This window comes from Mauremys mutica, chromosome 1 (genome assembly GCF_020497125.1).
Source record: "Mauremys mutica isolate MM-2020 ecotype Southern chromosome 1, ASM2049712v1, whole genome shotgun sequence".
NCBI classification, from domain to species: Eukaryota; Metazoa; Chordata; order Testudines; family Geoemydidae; genus Mauremys; species Mauremys mutica.
Genome location: NC_059072.1, coordinates 201,857,544 through 201,882,396, shown reverse-complemented (window position 1 = coordinate 201,882,396; position 24,853 = coordinate 201,857,544). Strand labels below are relative to the sequence as shown.

Sequence of the window (24,853 nt, the reverse complement as noted above, 5' to 3'; positions counted from 1 at the left end):
AAAAGCAAACCTATTTTTAAAAATCTAGATTGCAATGAATGATCTTCACACAAAACCAGATGCTAAACATTAAGATTGGCCTCAGTTTCCTTCAAACCACCACTGAATGGCAATAGAAATGGGCAGTTTCTCCCACTCACCCCACTCCTAAGTTTCTCTTTAGTCCTTCTCAACCAGCTATGCTCCTAACTAAGCTGAACTGCAGTTCAGGAAAAGGGAGCACATGGCTAACAAATAAGGTTATAAAATATTTTCTTGTTGGACAACCAAATATGAGATGCAAACTATTCTGAGGAAATGTACCTTAAAAAAAGGTCATTCTAACACAAACTTCTAGCTTTTATAAAACTAGAAACTGTGAACAAAGATATAAAAGCAAAGTGCAGTTTGGCTTATTGGCAAGTATCTGTTATTACAAGTAGACAGGTCCAACATTTTAGGTTTTGCTACTGAAAACTGAACAAAAGCCTAAGAAATGGTTTTATGGATTTTAAATGAGAAAAAAAAATGTCTTAAATTTGAACATTTCCCTAACAATGTTCAAAACCTAAATTATACCACTGTGCTACTACAAGTGAACCTGACAGATCTACTTCCAAACAAAATAAACCACAAATAGCATATATCACAAAAAACAGTTTATTTTTTAAATTAGAATACACTGTATTAACACATGTAAGGAAGTTTCAAATATGATTAAACTGAAACTTTTGATTGCTCTCTATGTACCATAGAATCAAAATTTAAAACCTTATTTCCCCTCTACTTTCTATTAAAATAATTATTTAAGCTGAATTTAACTTTTAATGTCAAAGTCGCTGCACAATTTAAACAAAAACAAAGGGGTTGAGTATTGAATAAACAAAGCATTGATACCTATAAGTTCTGCAACTGCACTGAACGGCCAAGTGTGACTGGTAGAATTTGTGTGCAAGAACTTTGGACAAAGCTGAAACAAAAAACAAAAAAAGGTTAGTGTTAGCTCAGTTTGTTTCCTTCCACAATATAAAGTGAAAGACAATATCTATTAAATACTGTGACATTTACTGTAGCTATTGTATACAACAAATGTGTCAAGTTACCACACTTAAACATTGGAAATATTCTTCAGTTTTTATCATCAATATTCTTCAAGAAAGTGACATGATCAGCAAGATTTAGCTCTTGTTGTTATGCTGTGTTCTGGACTAGAGTCCTCAAGGTCATCCTATGAAGTTGGTTTCTCTTTTTTGGAGAATCTTACATTACTCCTGAGGGAGGTGCAGAGCTACATACGGTGGCTGAGTGGGGGCACAGAGATGAGTGGGGACAGGAGAGGGGTACAGAGACACATAGGGACAGGGGAGTGGCTAGGTGAGGTCACAGACACATGAGGACGGGGAGAGGGGCACAGGGACAGGAGAGGCTGGGTGAGGGCACAGAGACATTGTGATGGGGCGGCGTACAGGGACAGGGGATTGGCTGGGTCAGGGCAGAGACATGGTGATGGGAGAAGGGTACAGGGACACAGACGGGAGTGGCTGAGTGAGGGCAGAGTCACATGGGGGAGGGGGAGCAGAGCTACATAGGGCCAGGGGAGTGGCTGGGTGAGGGCACAGAGACACATGGGATGGGGGCAGATGTGCCTGACTGAATGGGAGAGGCTAGGGATCAGCCAGGGTCTGCACGGGGGAAGCTCCCTGACAATCCCTCCCCGCCTCTCCTCCCCCCCCCCAAAAAAAACAACCCTGTTCCATACTTTTCCCACCCATACCCAACAGCCCTCCAAGTTCACTCCCAGGCTCCTTCCCAGCAATTTATTTCCCTCTCCTTCAGCTCCTCCATTACCCCTAACTCCCCCAAGCCTTTGCACTGCTTCTGAGGGGTGCAGGAAATACGGTTCTCTATTGTATTTAAATGAATTATTACTCCAAGTTCTGTATTAATATGCCTAGTAAGGAATCTATTTGTCAAAAAACATTTCCTGAATCTTTTTTGTCTATATTGCTACAGACATACTTGCTGACAGATATTTTGAAATAAATGACCAAAAATAATTAAAACTGGTGAGATTATATTCTGCATATTTTATTTGTCAAAATAACACAATTTTGCAGAATTTTAAAATATTGTGTGCAGAATTTAATTTTTTGGCGCAGAATTCCACCACGAGTATTACATGTAACAAACTACAATTACATGCCCACTGACAGTAGAGGTCATCAGAGGAACCAAACCTCAGCTCTCCAGCACAAGCCTCAACCACTTGAGCTAAAAGAATAATCTTTAGCTTTAAGAATGTAACAAGAACTTATTCTTAATGGGGGGAACCACCAAGAGGAGCAATACACTGGCTTAGGCTACAAATGCTTTGCCAGTATAGCTATAACAGGGGAGCCCCACAGTGCAGACATAGCATATACTGACAGATGGAGTTTTTCCACAAGAATTGTAACATCACCTTTCCGAACAACATTAGCTATGCCGACAGAAGCACTCTTCTGCCAGCACAGCTGCATCTAAACTGGAGTTTTTGGTGGCCTGGCTGTGTTGACAGGGGGTACCGTTTTTTCACATGCCTGAAAGACGCCTCTCCCAACTAAACTTTGCAGTATAGACCTGCTCTTAGTGTGTACAATCATGTCCCTGTAGTAACTGGGTCTGTTTGGTGAAGGCTTATTTATCCCTAACCAAATAGCTCCTTTAGGTCAAGAGGTGGTGACTCATGGTTTGGATAGTCAAGCTCCTAGATTCTATCCCTACCAATGACCAGAACAGCTATACCAGAAAACTCTTACTTGGGCCTTGTGTACACTAGAAACCATGAGCTAGTCACCCTGTCCATTATCCCCATAGATACTATGCTGTTGACCTTTTGCCGAGCAGAAATCAGGACCTTGTAGATCAGTTTTCTGTTTGGAGTGGAGTCAGGTATTTTCTTCAGGTAACTTGTTTATACAAAACGCACACCAATCCTATTTCCTTGAATAGGGGTGGTAAATGGCACATAAACAACTCTCTCTTGCAGAAACCTCAAGTAAAGCATTTCTGCCTGTTTCCAGGACACTCTCATCAATGTTACTGCTTAATTTCTGAGACTCTTTCTCTCCCTAAACACCCCTGCACTTCTATGAGGGCAAGTCTACACTACAAACTTGCAGTGGCACAGCTGCACCAATGCAACTATTCCACAGTAGCACTTCTGGCACAGACATTCTAAGCCAATGGGAGCAAGCTCTCCCATTGACAACTCCACTTCCATGAGAGGCAGTACCTATGTTGGTGAGAGAGCTCTCCTGCAGACATAGCGCTGTCTACACCAGTGCTTAGGTTAGTATACCTACGTCACACAGTGGTGTGGATTATTCACACCCCCTGAGTGACAGTTATACCGAAGTAATTCTGTAGTGTAGCCCAGGGCTGAGAAAGTCCTAGGCTTTGGCTACACTTGCACTTCAAAGCGCTGCCGCGGCAGCGCTTTGAAGCGCTAAGTGTAGTCAAAGCGCCAGCGCTGGGAGAGAGCTCTCCCAGCGCTGTCCGTACTCCACCTCCCTGTTGGGAATAACGTACAGCACTGGGAGCCGCGCTCCCAGCGCTGGGGCTTTGACCACACTGGCGCTTTGCAGCCCCGCAATTTGCAGCGCTGGAGAGGGTGTGTTTTCACACCCTGCTGCAGCGCTGCAAATTTGCAAGTGTAGCCAAGGCCCTAGTCCCACACTGCTCAGGGAGACCATAAGGCCCGAAAGCTGGGCCATCAATACTTTTATACAGCAGCTCTGCAACACAAAGGCAGCTTAGAAAGGTCTAATCACCTGCACAAAGGACTGTGATTTAGCTCACACAATATCCTTAATGACTTTCAGGGAGTGAAGTATCAGAGGGGTAGCCCTGTTTGTCACTTTTTACAGATCCAGACTGAGGCTGTGGCTACACTTAGCACTTCAAAGCACTGCCGCGGTAGCGCTTTGAAGCGCTAAGTGTAGTCAAAGCACCAGCGCTGGGAGAAAGCTCTCCCAGCGCTGTCCGTACTCCACCTCCCTGTTGGGAATAACGAACAGCGCTGGGAGCCGCGCTCCCAGCGCTGGGGCTTTGACCACACTGGCGCTTTGCAGCGCCGCAATTTGCAGCGCTGGAGAGGGTGTGTTTTCACACCCTGCTGCAGCGCTGCAAATTTGTAAGTGTAGCCAAGCCCCAACAGACGTATTGGAGCATAAGCTTTCGTGGGTGAATACCCACTCTAATACGTCTGTTAGTCTAAAAGGTGCCACAGGTCTCTCTGTCGCTTCTTTCAGGGAGTGGTTATTGCATGAAATCTTTAACTTCCTATGGAGAGCTTAATCCTGGGTGCTTTTATATTTTTGTATATGTATATGTACACACACCTCTAACGGGCAAGCCACTAGTGTTGTTATAATACTAAAAGGTAGTCCAATGAAAGATATTACCTCACCCAACTTATTTTCTAACAACATTGCTCATCCCACATGAATGTTGTAAAGCTTGTTTGAAAAGCAATTTTTACATACATGGAAGAGTTAAACGGAACCCAACACACAACAGGAACATATCCTCATGAGGCATATGCTCGAACCCTTTTCTATTGATTAAATTAAAACTCACACACTGTCCAGCAGAACTCAAAGGTTTAACATGTCTTTGGCCTTGTCTTCACTGCAAAGTTAACTTGAGCCATCACACATAAAACCCCTTAATTAGAATGCAGTGGTGCTTTTAACTCAAAATGGCAGTCCCAAGAGAAGGTATAGGCTACCACAGAAGTGAGCATAGCTCATCAACTGTACAACCACTGCAGTGTGGATGCAGGCTAGCTTCACTGTGGTGCCACCATTAGTCCAACACCTTCCAACAATTTTCCCCATGTTCCCCGAAAGGACAGACAAGTTCTCTCACAATGCACTAAGAAATAATTCATAGAACAGCTTAAATTTCTACATTGCTAAGAATCACAGAATTTGCCCCCAGAAGTTGTAGCACTAATCAATGAGTGAGTATAGTAACTCCTCACTTAATGTCATCTCAGTTAATGTTGTTTCGTCACTGATCTATTAGAGAATATACTCATTAAAAGTTGTGCAATGTTTGCATATAACGTTGTTTGGCTGCCGCCTGTTAGCAGATGGGGGCTTGGAACAAGGGTGGGCCGGCAGTCCCCCCATCAGGTCCCCTCCAACTCACTCCACGGATCAGCAACTCCCCGCTCCTTCCCCATGTCTCCTGCCTGCAGGGCTGCGTCCTCGCTCCTCCCACCCCGAACCTCCTGAACACCGCAAAACAGCTGACTGCTGTGGGCGGGAGGCACAGGGAAGGAGAGGGGAGTCTGCGCTAACTAAAACCTCTCCAGCACATCATCAAGGATCTACAACCTATCCTGAAGGACGATTCGTCACTCTCACAGACATTGGGAGACAGGCCAGTCCTCACTTACAAACAGCCCCACAACCGGAAGCAAATACTTACCAGCAACTACACACCACACAACAAAAACACTAATCAAGGAACCTATCCTTGCAACAAAGCCCGTTGCCAACTCTGTCCACACATCTATTCAAGGGACACCATCATAGGACCTAATCCAGGCCTGCACAACTCGTAAAGCAGCGAAGGCCATATTAGCCAAAGAAAACAGCTGAGGGCTGAACCCCCCTGGCCCCGCCGCCCCCACTCCAGCACCGCCAAGCCCCCCCCGAAACAACACACACCTCAGTGCCGCACCCCCTCCCCCCCCAGCACCGTCCACCCCATGGAAACAAACCCTCCTTCCCCAGTGCTGGCCCACCGAAACAGCGGTACTGAACCTTGGTAATATGTTATAGCGGACCCCTAAGGTAGTATAATTAAGGTAAAAGAAAAATGCCTTTTTGCTAGAAGTAGAATAAGATCTTCCACCAACTTTGTAATCAATTGCCCTATTGAATGAATGAGGTGTGAATGAGGAAGGCATGGAAGACAGGCACCGCCAGACAGCTGCAACCTTTGGAGAGAGGATGGGAGCCAGACCAGATCAGTAGAACAGGTCAGCCACTGACTCCTTGCTCTCCTCCTCGGCCCCCCACCCCCGCAGGTCACCTACTCAGCCCCCGCCACTGCCCACCCGCCCCCTCAGTCCCCTCTCCCCCACCGCCAGCTCACCTGCCCTCCCCCGCTCGCCGCCTCAGCTCCCCTCCCTCACCCACCACTTGCCTACTCAACCCCCACGGGCCGCACAGTGAGCCCACCTACTCACACACACACCCCCGGGTCACACAGTGAGCTCACGCGGGCCACATGCGGTCCCCGGGCCGCATTTTGTGCAGGCCTGACCTAATCACATCAGCCACACCATCAGGGGTTCATTCACCTACACATCTACCAATGTGATATATGCCATCATGTGCCAGCAATGCTCCTCTGCCATGTACATTGGCCAAACCAGACAGTCTCTACGCAAAAGAATAAATGGACACAAATCAGACTTCAAGAATTATAACATTCAAAAACCAGCTGGAGAACACTTCAACCTCCCTGGACACTCAATTACAGACCTAAAAGTCACAATTCGTCAACAAAAAAAATTCAGAAAGAGACCCAAGGAGAAACTGCTGAACTGGAATTAATTTGCAAAATGGACACCATCAAATTAGGCCTGAATAAAGAATAGGAGTGGATGAGTCATTACACAAACTAAAACCTATTTCCCCATGCTAATTTCCCCCCCTAGTGTTACTCACATCTTCTTGTCAATTGTTTGAAATGGGCCACCCTGATTACCACTACAAAAGTGATTTTTCCTCCTGCTGATAATAGCCCACTTTAATTGATTTGTCTCAGAGTTGGTAAGGCAACTCCCATCTTTTCATGGTTGGTGGGTGTGTATTCCTACTGCATTTTCCACTCCATGCACCTGATGAAGTGGGTTTTAGCCCACAAAAGCTTATGCCCAAATAAATTTGTTAGTCTCTAAGGTGCCATGACTATTCTTCATTCTTTTTACTCTTACAACAGTTACATTTTCCCCTCTGTTCCAACTTTATAAGCTTAATTCTGCTCATCTTTATTTTCCACTTGTTTATGACAGATGAAATCTGGAATTTTAAATTGTATTATCACACACCTTACAAACTTTTTCTAGCTTTGTACATAACAGTCCAGATGAAAATAAACCACGGAGCCATCTGCACTAACGGTACGTACCTAGCACAAAGTGCATATTTAGCAAACTTCAACAGAACATACATCTTGCTTTTGACAGATTCTGCATATACAAAGAACAGAGATTACAACAATTTAAATACTAGTGAATTTCCACAATAAAACTGAGCATGAATAGGAAAGATTCTTGGAGATTTTAACTAGTTCAATGCACTGACAATGTGAACATTTGAGACTATAAATGTTTATCTTCTTTCACCTATTCAGTTCCATACTTCTAAATAAATAGGTTTCTGAATCTTCATCTTCCTAATTATAATTTTACTTCATAGATACAGTAGTAACGTTAGCAGAACTTCCATTCTAAAAAAATTCAGAGCCACTATAGATTTTATTAAGTTCCTTCTGCAAACAACTAACAGGGCTGATTTTTTAAAATAAGATTTGTTTGTTTTGATTATCTTATTCACTGTATTTGAATGGTATTCAATTGTGCATGAAGTTTTAGAATCACTTTTCTTTTGGAAGGACCCAAATATTAGAAAACAAGAATAAAACTAGGGTTGCCAACTGTCTAATCACAAAAACCCAAACACCCTTGTCCTTCCCCGAGGAACTGCCCTCCCTCCATCACTTGCTCTCCCCCACCCTCACTGGGCTGGGGCAGAGGGATGGAGACCAGGGGGGGACGCACGCTCTGGGCTGCGGCTGAGGGGTTCGGAATGTGGGAGGGGCTCCGGGCTGAGCCTGGGGTAGGGGTGCAGAACAGGGTGCGAGGTGCAAGCTCTGGGAGGGAGTTTGGGTACTGGAGGGGGCTCAGGGATGGGGCAGGAAGTTTGGGTGCAGGAGGGGGCTCCGGGTGGAGAGGGTGAGGGCTCCAGTCAGGAGGCACTTATCTCGGGCAGCTCCGGGGCAAAGGCAGGCTCCCTGCCTGCCCTGGTGCCACACCACTCCTGGAAGCAGCCAGCACATCCCTATGGCACTTGGGTGAGGGGCAGCAGGCTCCATGCTCTGTCCACACCCACAAGCACCGCCCCCGCATCTCCCATTGGCCACAGTTGCCAGACAATGGGAGCTGCAGAGTCAGCGCTTGGGCAGCACACGAAGCCCCCCCATACCCAGGGGTCACAGGAACACGCTGGCCGCTTCCAAGAGCATTATGGGGCCAGGGCAGATAGGGAGTCTGCCTTAGCCCCATTGCAGCTCCCAACTTTTACTGGCCTAAAATTTCCCGGTTTGGTTTCGTAGCCTCTGGGATATAGAACCTGATACCAGGAGACTCCCAGCAAAACCAGGAGAGTTGGCAACCCTAAATATTACTAGTCATTTTTAAACATCCAGAACTGAGAAGTGATTTGGTCAACTGGTTTTAGCCCTTGGTTATAGCCACAGCCATAGACAATGCTAGTTGCCACTATCATGGTTAGCTGTGCCTTTGACCTCTTACTGATCTCTCTAAGTCCGCTTCTCAGATCTCATGCCTTCTCCTCTGGACAATTCTGCTATTCTCCCATTCATAGAATGGGTCCTAGGCTACAGTAGCCTGCATATCAACTGTGTTTACCCAACAGATCTGACTAGTTTGGTGCCTACTGTCCTTCCTTTGGGAATCTGTTCCCAATGGATTACAGTGGCCCAAAACGAGGTTTCTTAAAACAAAGTATTCTTTAGTCCCAACAGTGGGAACACAAAGAATAGCATAAGAGAAAAAAGTATTTTTTTAAAACAGAGGAGATAAAACCGGCCTGGATCCTCGGGAGGGAACTTACAGCCCCACTTCCTCGAGGGCGGCTGGCACATCAGAAAGCATTTAATGAAGGCAGACAAGGACGGGTCTAACCACTGGCTCTGAGCTGCACTCAAGGGCTCTCCGTTTAAAGCCACGTGAGGACAAACCCACTGAGCAGAGATGTACGACTGTGGCTCGCAGGAGCCCGCTGCAGCCTGGCATGGCCCCCACGCCCTGCTGTGTGTCGGGACTTGCCTTCATATACACACACACTCCTTAAGAGACTGTGTGCTCCCAGCTCACCTAGAGAGCCCCATACAAGCTCCTCTACATGCCTATCTTATCTAAACCCAAGTTCTGTTGGTGAGATAGACAATCTTTAAAGCTACACAGAGCTCTTTTTCAGATCTGGAAAAGGTACTGAGCCCTAGCCTACACTAAGGACTTATGCAGTTATAACTGTCACTCAGCAATACTGTACACACCAAACTTCCTGTGTATACAGCCCTATGTCAACAGGAGGGCTTCTGCCTCCCTGTACCTGAAGTGCAGACAAGCCCTCAGAGTGTCACAACTGAATACAAGATAGTTCAGCATAAATTGTTAGCACATATTCTAAGGGACCATTCAAGGTGAAGTAGTAGCCCATTCACACCCATATGTCATATGACAAAAAGTAGGGTTAGTAGTTACCGATTACTGTAATAAGCCATGAAGCCAGTGCCTTTATTACAACCATGATTTTTAGTGTCTAACAAAATTATGAATTTAAGCTCTCACTCATCTTTTGGAAGTGTTGTGCAGGTTTCCTTTGAGGATAACAATTGATAAGTCAGATATAGAAAGATCGCTTCATGAAAAGTGTTCACAACTGATATGGCATTTTTGTCTCTTTTCTTTGTCCAAAAGAAGTTGGTCTAAATAGAAGATATATTACCTTGCCCACCTCGTGTCTCTAATACCAGAGAACCCACACAGCTAAAACAATTCTGCATAGTATCTATGCCTTTCCATCACATGAGAAGGGCACAGGAAAGCCTAGCTGTTTACTAACCCTGCAGGTGTCTGTGGTGCCAACACGTTTCCCCTGAAGAGGTCCCTGACAACTGCCGACCCCACTGAATGATCATGTCCTTTTAAATCTAGCCAGTGTTTTTGTTCTCCGCCGCCTCCCAATCTCGGGTTTCCTGCCCAAACCTGTCCTGTGACCTCCATAGGCAGGGCCAGAGCATCAAACCGAAAGGCGTTTGCAGTGTCTCCCAAGTCCCCCTCCCCGAAACACTTGAGGGACGCCTCAGCTCAACTCATTACCCCGCCTTCCCGTTTCCAAACAGCCCCGATGACACCGCCCACAACAGCCACGCGATGACCATCCCCGCGGCCAGACGGGCACAGAGCGCCGAGCCCCTCCCGGGGCCCCCCGGCAGACCGTGGAAACGCCCCTCCAGGGCCCTTCCCCGCCCACCCGGACTCCCCAGGGCGGCGCGGACCGAGCCCCCGGCCCGTCTCTTGGGAGCCGCCAGGAGGCTCCGCGGTGTTTTGGTTTTCGGAAGCGCAGGTTTCCCTGCCCGGGCTCGGGCCTCCGCCCGCCCGCCCCCCACGCCGGGCTCGGCCCCGGCCCCACACGGCTCCGACTTGGGGGTGCGGGCGGCTGGAGCAGCAGCAGCCCCCAGGGAACGGGCACGAGGCGGGAGAAACCAACTCAGTCCCCGGGGGCGCCCGCCCGGCCGCCCGCTCACCGCGCTGAGGCGAATCCCGCTCTGCGTCTGCGCCGCCATCTTAGCTCCGGTGCGAAACTAACGCAGCAGCGGAGCCGCCCCACTCCCGTCCCAACCCGCGCCCCTCTCCGCCTCGAGCACTTCCGGGGCGGGGCCGACCACTTCCGGCCCGAGTTGGGGGCGGGGCTGGGCGCTGAGGAAGAGCCGCGAGGCGCCAGCCCCCCCCACCCTGCGCTGGGTGGGGCGAGGCGCCGGCGGTTCGTGCCCCCAGCTCGTGCGGGGGAGAGGAGCCGAGCTCAGCCTGTCCGCCCCGCCCCGCCCCGCGGGAGAGCGGCTCGCGGATACCCCGCGCCCGGCTACATGGCAAGGGAGACCCCGCGGCCGTAACCAGACCCCGCCCCCGCGTAGGCACCCGCACACACCCCCCTGCCTGCAGCCCCTTGGGTCTATCCCCCGGTGCAGGCTCTGCTCCGCCATACACACAGCCTGGGTCCAGCCATCTTCCCGCCCATACATCCCTGCATGCCCCCGCTACACACACACCCCCGTCCTCTGTCCACACTCTGCCCTTTGCACATCCACCCTACATCCCCTGCATGCCCACACTGTGTGCACACCGACCCCTGCATGCCCACACCCTGTGCACACCCATCTGCACACACAACCTGCATGCACCTACCCCCATATCCCCTGCACGTGCACACCCAACCCCACGTACCCTGTAGACACACCCTGTACACTCTCACCTGCATGCACACCCTCGTACACATTCCCCCACATCCCTTGCATACACACACCTTCGTACATATCCCCTGCACACACACCCTCGTACACATCCACCCCCACATCCCTTGCACACACACATACCCTGTGCGCACACCCACGACATCTCCTGCACACACACATCCTGTGCACACCCAGCGCCACCTCCCTTGCATGCACACACCCTCTACACATCCATCCACACATTCCCTACACACACACACACGCTGTGCACAGACTCAGACACATTGTTTGAATGTTGCCACATTCAAGGTTTTCCTGTGGAATTGGGCAATTTAATGCATGCCAGTAATATTTTTTGAGCAGTCACGGGTTGCAGTATTTTGAGCAAGTTTGCTTATAGTCTGCTACATTTGGGGCTAATTAAATTTAATTAGATGAAATATATATATATATATATATATATATATATATATATATATATAAAATGTACTTGTGGCACCTTAGAGACTATCAAATTTATTTGGGCATATTTGGGGGCTGAAGGTGACGGCTAATGCCGTCCTGTTACTTTCTTTGTTGGGCCTGTCCTGGAGTAGGTGCTATGGGTACCTGCATGGTCCCACAGTATGCCAACATTTTTATGGCTGACGTAGAACAATGCTTCCTCAGCTCTCGTCCCCTAACGCCCCTACTCTACTTGTGCTACATTGATGACATCATCATCATCTGGACCCATGGAAAAGAAGCCCTTGAGGAATTCCACCATGATTTCAACAATTTCCATCCCACCATCAACCTCAGCCTGGACCAGTCCACACAAGAGATCCACTTCCTGGATACTACAGTGCTAATAAGCGATGGTCACATAAACGTCATCCTATACCAGAAACCTACTGACAGCTATACTTACCTACATGCCTCTAGGGGTACGTCTACACTACGGGACTATTCCGAATTTGCATAAACCGGTTTTGTAAAACAGATTTTATAAAATCGAGTGCGCGCGGCCACACTAAACACATTAAATCGGTGGTGTGCGTCCACGGTCCGAGGCTAGCATCGATTTCTGGAGCGTTGCACTGTGGGTAGCTATCCCGTAGCTATCCCATAGTTCCCGCAGCCTCCCCCGCCCCTTGGCATTTCCGGGTTGAGATCCCAGTGCCTGATGGGGCAAAAATCATTGTCGCGGGTGGTTCTGGGTAAATGTCGTCAGTCACTCCTTCCTCTGGGAAAGCAACGGCAGACAAGCATTTCGCGTCTTTTTTCCCTGGATTGCCCTGGCAGATGCCATAGCATGGCAATCATGGAGCCTGTTTTGCCTTTTGTGACTGTCACCGTATGTGTACTAGATGCCGCTGACAGAGGCGATTCAGCAGCGCTACACAGCAGCATGCTTTTGCTTTTGCATGACAGCAGAGATGGTTATCAGCCATACTGCACCATCTACCAATCCATAAATTGGTAATAAGATGATCATGGCTACCAGTCCTTTTGCACTGTTCCATTTGCTGCTGTCATAAGTGCCCCTGGCTGCTCTTAGCCAGGGGTGCAAAAGCCAAAATTGGGAATGACTCTCTGAGTCAATCCCTCCTTTTTGGTATCTAAAAATAGAATCAGTCCTGCCTAGAATATGGGCAAGTGTACTAGAGAACCACTGTATCAGAGAACCAGAGAGCACAGCTGCTCTGTGTCAGATCCTGCAGAAATTATGAGCTGTATGCTATTCACAGGGGGTGCTCCTGCAACAACCCCTCCTGTTCATTTCATTCTTCCCCCAGCCTTCATGGGCTACCGTAGCATTGTCCCCCCACTTGTGTGATGAAGTAATAAAGAATGCAGGAATAAGACACAGTGACTTGTTAGTGAAGGCAGCCTCCAGCTGCTATGATAGTCCAGACAGGACAGTAAGGAGTGCATCCCTCTGCTAGTTCAGGGGCACTTGAATCTTTTCTTTACACATGAAGGGTGGGGGCTGATGGAGCTCAGCCCCCTGTTGCTATGACAATGATGGATATCAGCCATACTGCACCATCTACCAGGAAAAATTAGGACCAGGCGACCTTGATTGACCTGTCCCAAGCAAGTTGGTATGGTTACCAGTCCTTTTGCACTGCCCCATGTGCCAATAGGCTGATGATGAGAACGGGTAGCAATCCTATTGTACCATCAGCCACCCATGGCGGGGTGGGAGGAAGGATGTTGTTGTTGAGTGCTGCACCATCCCGTCTATCTGCAGCATTCAGTAAAGATAGGGTGACATGTAAAAGAGTCAAGACAGGATTGTTTTCCCTTTCACTTCTGGGGGTGGGTGGGGGGGTGCGTAAATTGCCTAGCTATGCCCTGACCCACCGCGGACACTGTTTTTGACCCTAGAAGCATTTGGAGCTCAGCCAAGAATGCAAATGCTTTTCAGAGACTGCAGGAACTGTGGGATAGCTTGAGTCCTCCAGTCCATGAGCGTCCATTTGATTCTTTGGCTTTCCGTTACGCTTGCCACGCAGCAGTGCGCTGAGTCCCTGCTATGGTGTCTGTCTGGAGATATTTAAAAAATGATTTTGAATTTCGTCTTCTGTAACGGAGCACTGATAGAACAGTTTTGCCTGCCCTTACAGCGATCACGTCCGCATCGTCCATGCTGGAGCTCTTTCTTTATTTTGATTTTTAACTGCATCACCACCCGTGGTGATCGGAGCTCCACGCTGGGCAAACAGGAAATATTCAAAAGTTCGCGGGGCTTTTCCTGTCTACCTGGCCACTGCATCCGAGTTCAGATTGCTGTCCAGAGCGGTCAGTGGTGCACTGTGGGATACCGCCCGGAGGCCAATACCGTTGATCAGCGGCCACACTAACCCTAATCCGATATGGTAATACCGATACTAGCGCTACTCCTCTCGTTAGGGAGGAGTACAGAAACCGGTTTAAAGAGCCATTAAAATCGATATAAGGTGCCTCCTAGTGTGGACGGTTGTGGCGTTAAATCGGTTTTACGCTCCTAAAACCGGTTTAAACGCGTAGTGTAGACCAGGCTTAGCTTTCATCCAGACCACATCACATGATCCATTGTCTACAAATGTATTTGCTCCAATCCCTCAGACAGAGACAAACACCTGCAAGATCTCTATCAAGCGTTCTTAAAACTACAATACTCAGCTGCTGAAGTGAAAAAACAGATTGACAGAGCCAGAAGAATACCCAGAAGTCACCTATTCCAGGACAGGCCCAACAAAGAAAGTAACAGAATGCCACTAGCCGTCACCTTCAGTCCCCAACTAAAACCTCTCCGGTGCATCCTCAAGGATCTACAACAGGGATTCTCAAACTGGGGGTTGGGGCCCCTCAAGGGGTCGCAAGGTTATTACATGGGGGGGGGTCGCGAGCCGTCAACCTCTACCCCAAACCCTGCTTTGCCTCCAGCATTTATAATAGTGTCAAATATATTTAAAAGTGTTTTTAATTTATAAGGGGGGGGTCGCACTCAGAGGCTTGCTATGTGAAAGGGGTCATCAGTAAAAAAGTTTGAGAGCCACTGATCTACAACCTATCCTGAAGGACAATCCCTCACTCTCACAGATCTTGAGAGACAGGCCAGTCCTCGCTTACAGACAGCCCCCCAACCTGAAGCAAATACCAGCAACTACACACCACACAACAAAATCACTAACCCAGGAACCTATCCTTGCAACAAAGCCAGTTGACAACTTTGTCCACATATCTATTCAAAGGACACCATGATAGGACCTAATCCCATCAGCCACAACATCAGAGGCTCGTTCACCTACACATCTACCAATGTGATATATGCCATCATGTTCCAGCAATGCCCCTCTCTCATGTACATTGGCCAAACCGGACAGCCTCTACGCAAAAAAATAAATGGACATAAATCAGACATCAAGAATTATAACATTCAAAAACCAGTTGGAGAACACTTCAACCTCCCTGGTCACTCAATTGCAGACCTAAAAGTCGCAATTCTCCAACAAAAAAGTTGCAAAAACAGACTCCAAGGAGAAACTGCAGAACTGGAAGTAATTTGCAAATTGGACACCATTAAATTAGGCTTGAATAAAGGCTGGGAGTGGATGAGTCATTACACAAAGTAAAAACAATTTCCCCATGCTAATTTTTCCCCTATTGTTACTCACACCTTCTTGTCAACTGTTTGAAATGGGCCATTCTGATTATCACTACCAAAGTTTTTTTTCTCCTGCTGATAATAGCCCACCTTAATTGATTAGTCTCATTAGAGTTGGTCTGGCAACACCATTTTTTCATGTTCTCTGTGTATATATATCTTCCTACTGTATTTTCCACTGCATGCATCTGATGAAGTGGGTTTTAGCCCACAAAAGCTTATGCCCACATAAATTTGTTAGTCTCTAAGGTGCCACAAGTACTCCTTGTTCTTTTTGCTGATACACATTAACACGGCTACCACTCTGAAACCTAAATATATATATACTGTATCAGGGGCTCTCCTTACAGGATCTCGCTGCCCGCTGGCTTTTCCTGGCTGAGGTGAGATTTTCAGCCACAGGTTGAGCCGTGAGCTGCGGCCATGGTGAGTGCAGGCGGCACTTACTGGCTCTGTTGCTCCCTGGTGGGACATGAGCTGGATGTGCAGGGCCTTTGTCATGGCCTCTTCCTGCCGTGGGGTTTCATGTCTACGTCCCAGGACCAAACTGCCTGGCTCTGGGTCCCTGACAGGTGAGTGCTGAGGAGAGCGGGGGGAATGAGTTCTGCAGGCACATGTGGGGGTGACCAGGCACCTCACTGTTCTGATCCCCTCTCTGCTTTTGGTGGCCTTTGCTACAAGCAGAGGACATTTGGGCTCCTCTAAGGGCTCGTTTTAGCTCAAAATCTCAGAGTGCTTTAAAGACGCCACATTTGCCATCACTCATATAAATGTGAATCCCATTTTACAAATGGGATTATTGAAGCTGTGCGAAATTAACGTGATTCTGTAAGCTTAGACTTTTAAAATAAAATCATGTTTTTGGCAGAGACTATTGTTCTGAATTTTTAATTTTTTTTCCACAGGTCTTTTAAAAGAGTATTTCTGCTTTGTTTAATGTCCATGATGGTCTCTTCAGCAAGATAGAAACTGATTATACAGGTACTGTATACACTGATACTACGTATACATAAAGTACAGTCTAATGCACAAAACAAACTGAAAAAGAAAAAGAGAAACTTTTTTTGGTAACTTCTTTCAGTTAAAAATATCTTAGGTGTTATAAACAACTGTACAATGCTGTCTGTAAGTAGACTTGAACTGTGAATCATTGAAATGAAACTAAAAGAGCAAGTCAGGAATTGAAACAGAGAGAGTTGTTATAATTGGTAGATGTACTGCTTTGTAGTGTATACTTAGAGCAGCAGCATCTTATCTTATCTCCTGCTGTGTGTACTGTTTAAAATTATGAACCATATCCCTGATTTACTGGGTATGCATTTTCCTTTCCTAATGGAGAATGGAAAGAAAAGCAATTGACAAGTTTGTCTGAATATTTTGCCTGGTGGCTGTCATATAAAACTGTGATTTGGGTGAGGGAAACTATAGAGAGCCTGTTAAACACATTTGTCACGGAAGGGAGAGAATCTTACAATTTCCTAACACATTTATCACAAAGGAAGGAGTTGTCCTTGTGACGTTATTGACAGGAATTGTGACCATATAGATCATTGTTGCACCTGGTCTTGTACAGAGGAGGCCAAGTGGGGTGTCTATGGAAAGGTTGTAGTTTGCTGGTTATAATTATACTGTCTGTAAGTGTGTATTATTTTTGCATTTGAAGTTATGAATATTGGCTATGTACTTGTTTGATTTTAAGTAGCCTCGGTGAAGCATTTGGTCAGCTTCTTGAGAAAAGACTATTCTCAGTTAGTGCCCAGTCAAGAAACACTTAAGCTGACAATGGACTTTGAGAGACGCCAATCCACATCTGAGCTTAACGTCGGCCTGTAAAGAACTGAGTCATGCATGGACATGTGACTTGCCCATGTGACTGCAAAACTCCATCTTGTAGCTATGATTCTGCATAGGAAAACACAAGGGGTTTCCACCCACAAGAGAGACTATATAAGGCCCTCCATTTTGTCTTTAGCTGGCACAAAAGATAGCCTCTCCACCCCAAAGAGATGCCTGAAAGAAACTGGAATAAAGGACAGTAACTACCTGGGTGTGAGTGATTGCTGGACCCAGACTAGGAGGAAGTCTAGTCTGTAAAAGAGGCTTATTGGAACATCTCTGAGGGTGAGATTTACCTGCATTTAGTTTCTTAGTGTGTTAGGCTTAGACTTGCGTTTTTTATTTTATTTTGCTTGGTAATTTACTTTGTTCTGTCTGTTATTACTTGGAACCACTTTTTTGACTAAGTATGAGGTTGCTACTGTGGGGGTATGTAAGGGTTAAATAAACACCTGGGTAACCACTATCATGGTAATAGGGAGTTAGGCACAGGTAAGCACTATTTCTTTGCTTGATAGATAAAGTTGCCATCCTTTTCCCTTCCCTATTGCTTGTAAAGGATAGATAAGCGTTGCAGCTGCATAAGGAATATGGTTGTCTGAAGGATACTCTTTGTGTGGAAAAAGTGTTATCTCCCCACTTCCTTCCTCTCACAGCTACATAAATGAGCTCAAGGTCACGGCTTCTTCCTCCCCTGTGAACTACTGATTAAGGGAATGTGTGGCTACAATTACTGCAAAGAAATGTATCTTCAAGGCAAAAATGTCTGTATAATATGCTTAATGCTGTAAACAAGGGCAGGTATAATTATATTCAGTATATAGCTATTAATATTCATTATATGGTCATTCATATTATTAAATAAGGGTTTTGGGGGTGTTGTAGTAAATGTGAGTATTTACATGTTAACTTAAATAAAAGAGTGTGATGTGATTAATTTGGGGGTTACTCAACAATTGGGTCGAGGAGAATAAGTACCACAATAAAGAAGTCTGTTTACTCAATCCACCTCTGGGTCCTCTTGCTCCTTCTTTCCATCTCTAACAGCTACAACCCTTCATTCTGCTTCTTTTTGGTAAAGGAGAGGTTTAGCTGAATATTAATTGTGTTGTGACCTCTGTATACATGCAGTATTTGTGAGGTTGGAGGAAGGGGAGGGGAAAGGATCATGATTTTTATAAGAGAGCCTTTGCAGCGTGGGGTTAAATAACATTTGTCACTGATTGCTGTGCTTCTGAGACATTCAGAGCCAGGAGGGAAGGATGTAGACACAGCTGCATACAGTACCTGGGAAGTGAGTTTAAAGTTGTTTCATGTTCAATACATAACAACTTCATTCACCATTGTAGTCGAAAGAGAGAGCCTGAGACATGAGGCCTGGTATAAGGAGCCTGCTGAGATAAAGCAGAGTTAACAAGTCTCAGGCCAAGTCAGGCCCTGCTGTGTTACAAAGCAGATGCTGCCTGCTTGCAAGTTCACTGTCCAATATATGAAATTGGGAAGTGGCACTGCAAAAACACAAGCACTCCTAGGCATTAAGTATTCATGTAAATACATTCCATAAGCGTAGTACCAGAACACCCCGATACAAGGTTATGATTTAAACACACTTCCTGAAGAGGATACAAAGACACATTGACACCCTCTTAAAGATAAGGTCAGGATGACACTGTGATGAATAGAGAGATTTTGATTGAACCAACTTATACAAGGTAAAGGGTGGTAACTAACCCTGTCAGAGGGGCAATATGTAACTTATTTATATCACTGTATAAAAGATCTGTCACAGAGAGAACGTCTTTGTCCAGCCAAGGTGGGAATGGAAAGTCCCGCCGTTCACTGAGCTGAGTCCATTGTAACAGGCATACATGTCTTAGTATCCTCGTAGCATCTGCCAGGTGCTATTACCATGCTTTGTTGACAATAAACCTGGCCAAGTGCCTTCACTACAGAAACTGAGTCTGTGGTCTTTTGGGCAGTTTGACTGGAGCCTGCTGTACCAGCTATCTGGCTAGAGCCAGTGCAGCATGCAAAGAGAACACACATGCAGCCAATGACTAACTACAGCCTTTTTTTGTTTGAGACATCTGCCAACCCTCAGCTGGGTTACAAGTACACCTCTACCCCAATATAACGCGACCTGATATAACATGAATTCGGATATAACACGGTAAAGCAGCGCTCTGGGGGGACGGGGCTGCGCGCTCCCGCGGATCAAAGCAAGTTCCATATAATGCGGTAAAAAAATTTTGGCTCCCGAGGACAGCATTATATTGGGGTAGAGGTGTACCAATATTGGGGTTCTGATTTTGAATTTGATTGTCCTCTCATAGCTTTTTTGCTAATGTGGATGAACTCCTGCTGGGGCTTGTAGGGTTTTTTTAATCATATCTATACTAGGTATCTAACGAAAGCTGTTATTTGGTGTACAGATCAATTTGTTAATAAAAAAAAAAAAAACCTTTGTTTCAATAAATGGATTGGGCTAGTTTTCAACCAGTGACTTTGTCTATTAACGCAGTAGAAATCTGGCAACCCTTTTATTATGTAACATGTTAGAGTGGGTGGGTCCTTACTTTGCATGTTTGCTTCAGTGTTACTAAGTGGTGAAAGGTTGGGGAGGTGATTGGGTCTTTGGAAAGCATCAAAAATGTATTACGTAAATTATGGACAGCCTACACACCCTGTACATGCCCACACACATCTTCTGTATACACTGTATCCAAAAACCCTTCAACGCCAACTGGCAAAGGGGTTACAGCAATGTCCTGATTCTGATACGTACATTCTGGCTCATCAAAGAGTATTATGTGAGATCTCAGATGAAAGCCAGGGTCACACTGATTATTAATATCATTGTGAAATGTATGTATAAAGAAGTTATGCATATACCTCAAAATATTTTCTTCAGTTTGTATCAAGGTATGAATCACCAGCATTGATGGAAGAACTGGTTTTCTGTCAGACAAGAGATGTTTATTCTGTCCATTCACATGTGCACTGAGTATTGTCTCATTTACAGTGGGCTTCTTATAACCAGTTTGAACTGGATGCAAATGAAAGATTGTGAGGACTTCAGAGTTAAAAAATGTAGCAGGAGAAGGAAGGTTTCAGAGTGGTAGCTGTGTTAGTCTGTATCAGCAAAAACAACAAGGAGTCCTTGTGGTACCATAGAGACTAACAAATTTATCTGAGCATAAGCTTTCATGGGCTAAAACCCACTTCATCAGATGCATGGAGTGGAAAATACAGTAGGGAGGTATAAATACACAGCATATGAAAAGATGGGAGTTGCCTTACCAAGTGGGGGGTCAGTCAACTCCCATCTTTTCATATGCTGTTTATTTATACCTCCCTACTGTATTTTCCACTCCATGCATCTGATGAAGTGGGTTTTAGCCTACGCAAGCTTATGCCCCGATACATTTGTTAGTCTCTAAGGTGGCACAAGGACTCCTCATTGCTTTAGGAGAAGGAAGTGTCACACTGTATGGAATGGCTCACAACTGTGAGTGCCTACCTCAGATTAGACTGTCAAAAACAGGGCAGACGCACCAAACTGCTGGTGTGTTCTATACTTAAATTTCACCAAGCCAGTAACAAATACAAACTTCTTGATCACTGACTTTTTTTACCCTGGAATCACAGACAGTACCCCTAGACTCTCCAATCTATCTTGCCACCCAGTGATAAATGGCCACTTACACCAAAAATTACACCACATTCAGGCGGTTTCCAGTCCCAAGAGACCTGTCGCTTACCCCAGATTAAATGGTATCCTAGAATTTAAACCAAAGACAGTGCCTGTAGCCAATCCTGTAATAAACTATAAAGAAGTTTATTAACTCCCATTTCTTTCTCTTAGTTATTTAAAGATTAATGCAAGCAAGCGCGCACACACACACACACACTCTCTCTCTCTCTCTTTCTACCATTTAAATCCTAAGAGTAATAGAGTTGTGATCTCTCAATTCAAAGTGTCTTTCAGGGCAGACCCAGGAGGCAGGCCCTGGAGCTCACCTAGCTTCAGTTTAGAGTCTCTGGTACTTCAAAGTTCAAAGAGCCAAAAAGATGTAGTTTCTTTTTGTCAAGGGTTTTTATTCCCTTCCCCCAGAGTTCAAGATGATGGGACAAGTTCATGTGCTGGTCTCCTCTTTATGGGGGGGTGAACAGTCAAAGTCTTTTGCCCTCTGATGTTCCACAATGGTTTGTCTGGTGTCTATAGGCATTCTTCCGTGGACAAGACATCACACCTCCTCTGGCAAACTAGTATTTCACACTTGGTAATGTTTCTCTCCTGACAGTGGGGGTTTACAGTTACAGAGCAAACACTTAACTATCACCTTATAACATGGGATATAGATATTATAAATGAGATTATGAAATGTTTGTATGTTGCTGTATGCATTAGAGTCTAAACACTAAATACATTCTCATAAGACTAATACCTACTTTGAGCAAAACTAACACACAAGTGAACTGGTCTGGTCAGCTACAAAGTTGTCTGTTCTTAGCTAATGTCTTCAGCCTGGGCAAGAGCTGGCATCTGGCCTGCTAGTGTCACAGGGGGAACCCTATCTGGTGGGTGTCCTTCTGACTATATTTGGGAGGAAGAGAAGGTGCCCAGGCACCATTCCCTGAGGTAGGAAAAGGACAGTGCTTTTGCTTCATGAAAGAGGGGTCTCAGCCAGCCTTGGCTGAAAACGCTGGAAAGAACTTTGGGTGATATAAGCTGCTTTAGACAAAAGAGAAACTTTTATGCAGTGTTGTAGCCATGTCAGTCCTAGGATATTAGAGAGATAAGATGAGTGAGGTAATATCTTTTATTGGACCAACTTCTGTTGGTGAGAAAGAAAGGCTGATCTCTCTCACCAACAGAAGTTGAGCCAATAAAAGATATTACCTCACCCATGTTATCTCTCTAAGAGAGTAACTTATTGAATGCCTACAAATCATGTTATGATTTTGTTTATTATGTAACCATGTTTCCAGCATTCTAACTATTACTAGACTGTTTTTTTTTTGAAGATAAACATTATTGTTTTCACTATAAATATATCTAAGTGCCATGGGGTTAAGCTAAGTGCTGGCTCTGAGTTGAATATTGCAAGTTGGCGTGTAAAGTTTTCCCTTGGGACAGTGCAGGGAATGCTCTGAGAACTTGGGGGTTGGTATGTGCCTATCACTGCCTGTACAGAGATAGCAAAGCCTGTGGCTGACTGGCAGAGACAAAACTCCTCCGTGCTACGGACAGCCGGTGGGGAGGTGCCTCACAAACTTGGGTAACCTTGTGGAGAGGGACGGACGGGGACACACACACACACACACACACACACACACACACACACACACACACACACACACACACACACACACACACACACACACCCCGACCGAACACAGAGACCTGGCGGGAATAGAGCCGTGCTCTGGGAAGAGCCAAGAAACGTGAAAGTGTAGCCCATAGGGCTAGCTTGCCTTTATTATATTCAGCAGTAATGCAAGGAAGCTACAGGCCTGTATCCTGTAAGACATTGGTGTCAGCAGTTTTAGCATAAGGCTTGAGGCCTATGAACTTTGACACAGATAAATGGCCTAATGGAAAACGCCAAGTACTGGGGAGCTGAAAATAGAGTGTTTAAGGGGAACCTCTGACCACAGGAACATGAGTCCAAAGCAAAGAGTGTCATACCAACAAATTAACATACATAACAATAACAAGTACATGAGCTACATCCTCAGATACCTAACCTCAAACGGCCATGGCAACAAATTGATGTATATGATATTGATCTACTAATCTATAGCAGAAGGACGACAGTCCAACGTTAGTAAGGTGAGGAAATACAAATAAGGAAAAGGGAAGAAACCTCTACTGATTATGCGTCAGACATAGTGATGTCAGCCTAACATAATATAAAAGCTGCATCCCAGCCTAGGGGCAGTAGGACAGAGAGATTTAGGTCCCTTGGGAGGTGCCAAAATCATGGCCATTGGTGATGAGGGGGGAACGTGATGGTGATGAAAAAAATAATGGCTAACATTTCAGGATGTTCTGCAAGGGATGGTGTAAGTATATGGATGTGCCGATGCACATTCTATAGTATCTCCTACCTTACTGGGTTGGAGTGTTTGTGACTGTGCTAAATGTATTAATAAACTATTTGTAAATATAGAAGAGTTCCTATAGTGTGTGTGTGGCAACAGGGTTCCCAACTAAATAATAATTTGAATAATCCTGGGCCAGAATTTGGAACAAGAACCTGTCAACCCTCAAAGTGTTAACTGGAATCCTTAAGTAATCAATATAATTAATACATAACCTATAAATCAGGCTACAAAAGGGAAGTTCAGCCTATGGGCCAGACGGTAGTGCAGGGGCAGACAAACTTTTTGGCCTAAGGGCCGCATCAGGTTTCGTAAATTGTATGGAGGGCCAGTTAGGGGAGGAGGTCGTGGCCCAGCCCCCCACCTCCTATCTGTCCCCCGGGACTCCTGCCCCATTCAACCCCCCCAGTTCCCTGATGGCCCCTCTGGGACCCCTGCCCCATCCACACACCCCTGTCCCCTGGACCCCTGCCAACCCATCCAACTCCTCCTCTCATTTCTGACCTCCCCCCGGGACCCCTGCCCCATCCAACCACCCCTTCTCCCTGTCCCCTGACTGCCCCCAGAACCCCTGCCCCTGACTGCCCCCTGCTGCCCCATCCAACCCCCCTCTCCTTCCTGACTGCCCCCTGCTCCCATTCAGCCCCCCGACCCCTATCCACACCCCCGCCCCCAACCACCTCCTCAAACTCCCCTGCCCTCTATCCAACCCCCCCTGCTCCCTGCCCCCTTACTGTGCTGCCTGAAGCGCTGGTGGTGCTACAGCCACACCACCCGGATGGAGCCGGGCCATGTCGCTGCTGCCACCACACAGCACAGAGGTCAGGCTTGGCTCTGCAGCTGCGCTGCCCCAGGAGCTCACAGCCCTGCTGCACAGAGCGAGCTGCAGGGGAGGGGCCGGGGGCTAGCCTCCCAGGCCAGCAGCTCAGGGGCCGGGCAGGACGGTCCTGCAGGCCATAGTTTGCCCACCTCTGCGGTAGGGAGTAGAGAGGAACTGAATAAACGAGAAGTGGAGATGAAATGCACAATGTTAATTTTTTCCGAGGACCACAAAATAATAATTGGAATTTTTAGTACTTCTCTACCCTGATATAACGCTGTCCTTAGGAGCCAAAAAATCTTATTGCGTTATAGGTGAAACCGCGTTATATCGAGCTTGCTTTGATCTGCCGGAGCGTGCAGCCCCGTCCCCCCAGAGCGCTGCTTTACCGCGTTATATCTGAATTTGTGTTATATCAGGGTAGAGGTGTACTTCCTGTTCATACCGCTGCAGAATTGTGAAAGGAGAAGTGATCTGCCCAGCCACAGTCAGGCACAGAGCCAGTGTTAGGGCGCAGAACTCTTTCTCTGACTTTCAAACCCATGTTCCTTCCTGCATGCCACACCAGCCATGAGATGCTGCTTGATTGTTAGTAGGCAAAGAGGTGCTCCATGGGAGTTAGGGATCCTCTAGCTTTTCCATGGTAGGAATCA

General features: G+C 46.4%; 1 protein-coding gene across 5 annotated transcripts in view; it reads right to left on the bottom strand.

Annotated features, from left to right (window-relative positions):
• The window catches only part of MORC3 (MORC family CW-type zinc finger 3), a 61,263-nt gene extending 50,584 nt beyond the window's left edge, over positions 1-10,679 (bottom strand). For 2 of the 5 annotated variants that reach the window (XM_045002438.1, XM_045002442.1), the window contains exons 1-2: positions 1,048-1,065; positions 877-949 (exon numbers count right to left, since the gene is read on the bottom strand). Coding sequence is in view for 2 of the 5 variants with exons in the window: in XM_045002439.1 (XP_044858374.1) it covers positions 877-949; positions 10,597-10,635 (112 nt within the window). In the remaining 3 variants the exon portion in view is untranslated. The other 3 variants (XM_045002439.1, XM_045002440.1, XM_045002441.1) reach the window with 3 other exon arrangements.
• Positions 10,680-24,853: the final 14,174 nt, after the last annotated feature.